Source organism: Nerophis lumbriciformis, linkage group LG18 (assembly GCF_033978685.3).
Source record: "Nerophis lumbriciformis linkage group LG18, RoL_Nlum_v2.1, whole genome shotgun sequence".
Classification (NCBI taxonomy): domain Eukaryota; kingdom Metazoa; phylum Chordata; class Actinopteri; order Syngnathiformes; family Syngnathidae; genus Nerophis; species Nerophis lumbriciformis.
The window spans coordinates 33,836,501-33,842,500 of NC_084565.2; the positions used below are offsets into that span (position 1 = coordinate 33,836,501).

General features: G+C 40.3%; 1 protein-coding gene across 4 annotated transcripts in view; it reads left to right on the plus strand.

Annotated features, from left to right (window-relative positions):
* osbpl1a (oxysterol binding protein-like 1A) overlaps window positions 1–6,000 on the plus strand; it is a 142,837-nt gene that overhangs the window by 58,838 nt on the left and 77,999 nt on the right. For all 4 annotated transcript variants that reach the window (XM_061978166.2, XM_061978168.2, XM_061978165.2 and 1 more), the window contains exon 14: window positions 204–288. In XM_061978166.2, coding sequence (XP_061834150.2) covers window positions 204–288 — 85 coding nt within the window. The remainder of the gene's footprint in view (window positions 1–203; window positions 289–6,000) is intronic.

Sequence of the window (6,000 nt, forward strand, 5' to 3'; positions counted from 1 at the left end):
AAATATGTTGTCTTTGTAGTGCATTCAATTGAATATGGGTTGAAAAGGATTTGCAAATCATTGTATTCCGTTTATATTTACATCTAACACAATTTCCCAACTCATATGGAAACGGGGTTTGTATTTATTTATTTATTTTCTCTCCCTCAAACCGCTACAAATGTCGATTTTTCGTTCCTTTTTTTTTTGGTCTCAACTTCCAGGCTGCGGAGGCGAGCCACAAGAGGCTGGAGCAGCAAGTGGCAGCTTTACTGTCCATGATGAAGAGTGACGGGGCCCTGAAAGAAGGTAATAGGAACCGCTGGCTTGAATATTATCGAAATAACCTCTCGCAGGGTAGGAAAGAGAACGTGCATCTCATGATGAGCTAGAGTGGGGGGCCCGGCAAATAAATAACGCCTCCTTCAAGGTTAACGCAACAGAGGTTGAGAAAGTTTTGTGGCAATCGGTGTGGTAATTTCCGGCCCCGATAAACAAGCTAACAAATTAGAATGGAGCTCAGTTGAGCACAGACCAATCCTCGTTTGGATCGGCACCAAATTGTACACCTGCTGCATTTTGGCACTCTTGCATTATTCACAAACATTTTCTCTAATGGGAAATAATGATAGTAGAAGCAATTAATTCCAGAGTCGTGTTGTAACGATAGCAATATTTTGCTACCGATACTTTTCTAAGTAAAGGGGACCACAAAAAAATTTCATTATTGGCTTAATTTTCACAAAAAATCTTAGTGTACATTAAACATATGTTTATTATTGCAACTAAGTCCTTAAATAAAATAGTGAACATACAAGACAACTTGTCTTTTATTAGTAAGGAAGCAAACAAAGGCTCCTAATTTAGTCTGCTGACATATGCAGTATTTAATTTTAATTCAATTTATCATTCTATTATTTTGTCAACATTATTAAGGACAAGTGGTAGAAAATGAATTATTCATCTACTTGTTCATTTACTGTTAATATCTGCTTACTTTCTCTTTTAACATGTTCCATCTACACTTCTGTTAAAATGTAATAATCACTTATTATTCTCTTCTTTGATACTTTACATTAGTATTGGATGATACCACAAATTTGGGCATCAATCCGATACCAAGTCGTTACAGGATCATACATTGGTCTGTCCAGGGACATATTTCCTGAGTTTATAAGTTAAAGTACCACTAGGTGTGGTGAAATTATTCTCTGCATTTGACCCATCACCCTTGATCACCCCCCTGGGAGGTGAGGGGAGCAGTGAGCAGCAGCGGTGGCCGCGCCCGGCAATCATTTTTGGCGATTTAACCCCCGATTCCCACCCTTGATGCTGAGTGCCAAGCAGGGAGGTAATGGGTCCCATTTTTATAGTCTTTGGTATGACTCGGCCGGGGTTTGAACTCACGACCTACCGATCTCAGGGCGGATACTCTAACCACTAAGCCACTGTTTTTCAACCTTTTTTGAGCCGAGGCACATTTTTTGCGTTGAAAAAAAATCCAAAGGCACACCACCAGCAGAAATCATTAAAATATGAAACTCGATATTGACAATAAAAAGTCGTCGGATATGACTTTAAAGCATAACTAAGCATGCATCACTATAGCTCTTGTCTCAAAGTAGGTGTACTGTCATGACCTGTTACATCACGCCCTGACTTATTTGGAGTTTTTTGCTGTTTTCCTGTGTGTAGTGTTTTACTTCTTGTCTTGTGCTGCTATTTTGGTGGCTTTTTTCTCTTGTTTTGGTATTTTCCTGTAGCAGTTTCATGTCTTCCTTTTGAGCGATATTTCCCGCATCTACTTTGTTTTAGCAATGAAGAATATTTCAGTTGTTTTTATCTTTCTTTGTGGGGACATTGTTGATTGTCATGTCATGTTCGGTTGTACTTTGTGGACCCCATCTTTGCTCCGCAGTAAGTCTTTGCTGTCGTCCAGCATTCTGTTTTTGTTTACTTTGTAGCCAGTTCAGTTTTAGTTTCATTCTGCATAGCCTTCCCTTAGCTTCAATGCCTTTTCTTAGGGGCACTCACCTTTTGTTTATTTTTGGTTTAAGCATTAGATACTTTTTTACCTGCACACTGCCTCCCGCTGTTTCCGACATCTACAAAGCAATTAGCTACCTGCTGCCACCTACTGATATGGAAGAGTATTACACGGTTACTCTGCCGAGCTCTAGACAGCACCGACACTCAACAACTAACACATCATTTGCAGACTATAATTACTGGTTTGCAAAAAATATTTTTAACCCAAATAGGTGAAATTAGATAATCTCCCACGGCACACCAGACTTGGTTGGAAAACACTGAGTTAGTCCATGCCTCAGAGACTGCAAGCTGTCATAAAAGCCAGAGGTGGTGCAACAAAGTAGTGTTTTGTAGTTTTTTGAGTGTTTCCTCAGATTTGAGTGATTCCCTAATTTTTTCACTCTGCTTGATCTAAAAATTAAACAGTTAATGAGGACTATCATTTATTTTCTTGATTTATTTTAATGCTTCTCAAAGCCAGAAGTTGCCATTGGAAATTGTTATAGTTTAGTGTCATGTCAGTTATCTGATTTTTTGAAGAAAATTCAACAGAATGAACATCCTGCAAGTCTTCACTTTGGCCAGACGTTGTATTGAACGCTCCCTCAACACTGGGCATTGTGCCGTGATAGAACTGCAGATTTTATAGCTGGCACCTTTGCAACAATCAGGCTGTCTAATCAGCATCTTGAACACGTGCAACTCGTGCAAGATGGGTGGATTATTTCAGCAAAAGAGACGCGCTCACTAACACAGATGTGGCAACAATATTTGAGAGCGATAGGCCATTTTTGGGTCCGTCGAAAGAAGTTCTTGATCTTTGAAAAATGGGAGCAAAAACATTCACGTTGTTGTTGGGGTGTGTGATTACATTTTAATTGACTATCACAGAAAATTCAGTTCAGTTCATTTTCAGTTTATTTCGAATATGCATACAATACAATGTATTTCATCACATTTCCAGTTGTTTCATTACAGCACGGAGTATATACTGTACATGTACATACATACACTCATGCATATAATCACGTTTCATCAAACATATATTAATGTTGTTCCTTTGGGGGAAACTGGGTAACACATGGCACACTGACGAAGCTTAACTTATTGGTACTATAACAATCTACAAAGTTAATACAGTTCACTTCTCTTTCTTCCCCTCCATGTATCTGCCTTCTTTTGTATTTCCAGTTATCATTACATATATGTATATATATGGTTGCATTTGAAATAATTGCGTTGTTGATAATAGAGGTACCGTATTTTTCGGACTAAAAGTCGCAGTTTTTTTCATAGTTTGGCCGGGGTTGCGACTTATACTCAGGAGCGACTTATGTGTGAAATTATTAACACATTACCGTAAAATATCAAATAATATTAAATAGCTCATTCACGTAAGAGACTAGACGTATAAGATTTCATGGGATTTAGCGATTAGGAGTGACAGATTGTTTGGTAAACGTATAGCATGTTCTATATGTTATAGTTATTTGAATGACTCTTACCATAATATGTTACGTTAACATACCAGTTGGTTATTTATGCCTCATATAATGTACACTTATTCAGCCTGTTGTTCACTATTCTTTATTTATTTTAAATTGCCTTTCAAATGTCTATTCTTGGTGTTGGGTTTTCTCAAATAAATTTCCCCAAAAAAGTGCGACTTATATATGATTTTTTTCCTTCTTTATTATGCATTTTCGGCAGGTGCGACTTATACTCCGAAAAATACGGTAATTATTAATCCATCCATCCATCCATCTTCTTCCGCTTATCCGAGGTCGGGTCGCGGGGGCAGCAGCCTAAGCAGGGAAGCCCAGACTTCCCTCTCCCCAGCCACTTCGTCCAGCTCCTCACGGGGGATCCCGAGGCGTTCCCAGGCCAGCCCTAAACACCTCCCAAGGGAGGCGATCGGGTGGCATCCTGACCAGATGCCCGAACCACCTCATCTGGCTCCTCTCGATGTGGAGGAGCAGCGAAGACCTCCATGATGAATAAAAATAAAGGACCCAGATTTCCCTCGCCCGGACGCGGGTCACCGGGGGCCCCCCTCTGGAACCAGGCCCGGAGGTGGGGCACGATGGCGAGCGCCTGGTGGCCTGTCCCCATGGGGCCCGGCCGGGCACAGCCCGAAGAGGCAACGTGGGTCCCCCCTCCAATGGGCTCACCACCCATAGCAGGGGCCATAGAGGCCGGGTGCAGTGTGAGCTGGGCGGAAGCCGAGGGCAGGGCACTTGGCGGTCCGATCCTCGGCTACAGAAGCTAGCTCTTGGGACGTGGAACGTCACCTCACTGGGGGGGAAGGAGCCTGAGCTAGTGCGCGAGGTCGAGAAGTTCCGGCTAGATATAGTCGGACTCACTTCGACGCACAGCAAGGGCTCTGGAACCAGTTCTCTCGAGAGGGGCTGTACTCTCTTCCACTCTTGCGTTGCCGGTAATTTTTAATATTATTCATCATCTGTCCGGTTCAAACACTGATGACATCTATTAAACAGGACAAGAAGCAAAGAATCAAACAAAAACAGAATTAAATTTGGCTCAATTTGAGGAGAAACGTCTGGTCTGTACTCTTGTACAGTCTCAAGTACGCTCTGCCAAAAGATTGCGCGCCTCCTTCTTTTATTTGGACCTTCCCTGACCACATGGCCACAGCTGTTTCTAAGTGACGAGGGTCGTAAACAGTTCACAGAAAAGTCCGGTTCAAAAAAGAGGTCGTAAAAGATTTCAAAAGAGGTTCGTAAAACAGTTCAAAAAAAGAGGTTGTCTGGAACTTGCTGATGTTGTTGTTGTCTCTTTGTCTTATCCCCTTCTTGTCTCTGCAATTTCCCCCTCTGTCTTCTTTTTTTCCCTCTTTCTATCCCCTCCTTACTCTGGTCCGGCTGCGGCAAACATTAATATAAATCCGTGTAATAAAGTCAAATACAAATAAGGCAACAAGAGAAGTAACCCACACTTTTATTTTGTAAAAAGTAAATCTGTACAGCAAATATGGGCATCTACATCAAAAATAGGATTTGCCTGAGTCGTGATAGGACAACAACAAAAAAGACTTTGTCCAAGAAAAATCATTACTGAAAAAATGTATTGCGTATTTAATGATCAGGAAATATATTTATATAAACATTTCCGTATTTTTCGGAGTATAAGTCGCTCCGGAGTATAAGTCGCACCGGCCGAAAATGCATAATAAAGAAGGAAAAAAACATATATAAGTCGCATTTTGGGGGGAAATTTATTTGATAAAACCCAACACCAAGAATAGACATTTGAAAAGCAATTTTAAATAAAGAATAGTGAACAACAGGCTGAATAAGTGTACATTATATGAGGCATAAATAACCAACTGAGAACGTGCCTGGTATGTTAACGTAACATATTATGGTAAGAGTCATTCAAATAACTATAACATAAAGAACATGCTATACGTTTACCAAACAATCTGTCACTCCTAATCGCTAAATCCCATGAAATCTTATACGTCTAGTGGCTCTCTGGAGCTTTTTCAAAAAATGTATGAAAAATGGAAAAAGATGAGGGGAAAAAAATATATTTTTGTTTTAATATGGTTTCTGTAGGAGGACAAACATGACACAAACCTCCCTAATTGTTACAAAGCACACTGTTTAAATTAAACATGCTTCACTGATTCGAGTATTTGGCGAGCGCCGTTTTGTCCTACTAATTTTGCCGGTCCTTGAACTCACCTTAGTTTGTTTACATGTATAACTTTCTCCGACTTTCTAGGACGTGTTTTATGCCACTTCTTTTTCTGTCTCATTTTGTCCACCAAACTTTTAAGGTTGTGCATGAAAGGTGAGTTTTGTTGATGTTATTGACTTGTGTGGAGTGCTAATCAGACATATTTGGTCACTGCATGACTGCAAGCTAATCGATGCTAGCAGGCTATTTAGGCTAGCTATATGTACATATTGCATCATTATGCCTCATTTGTAGCTATATTTGAGCTCATTTAGTTTCCTTTAAGTC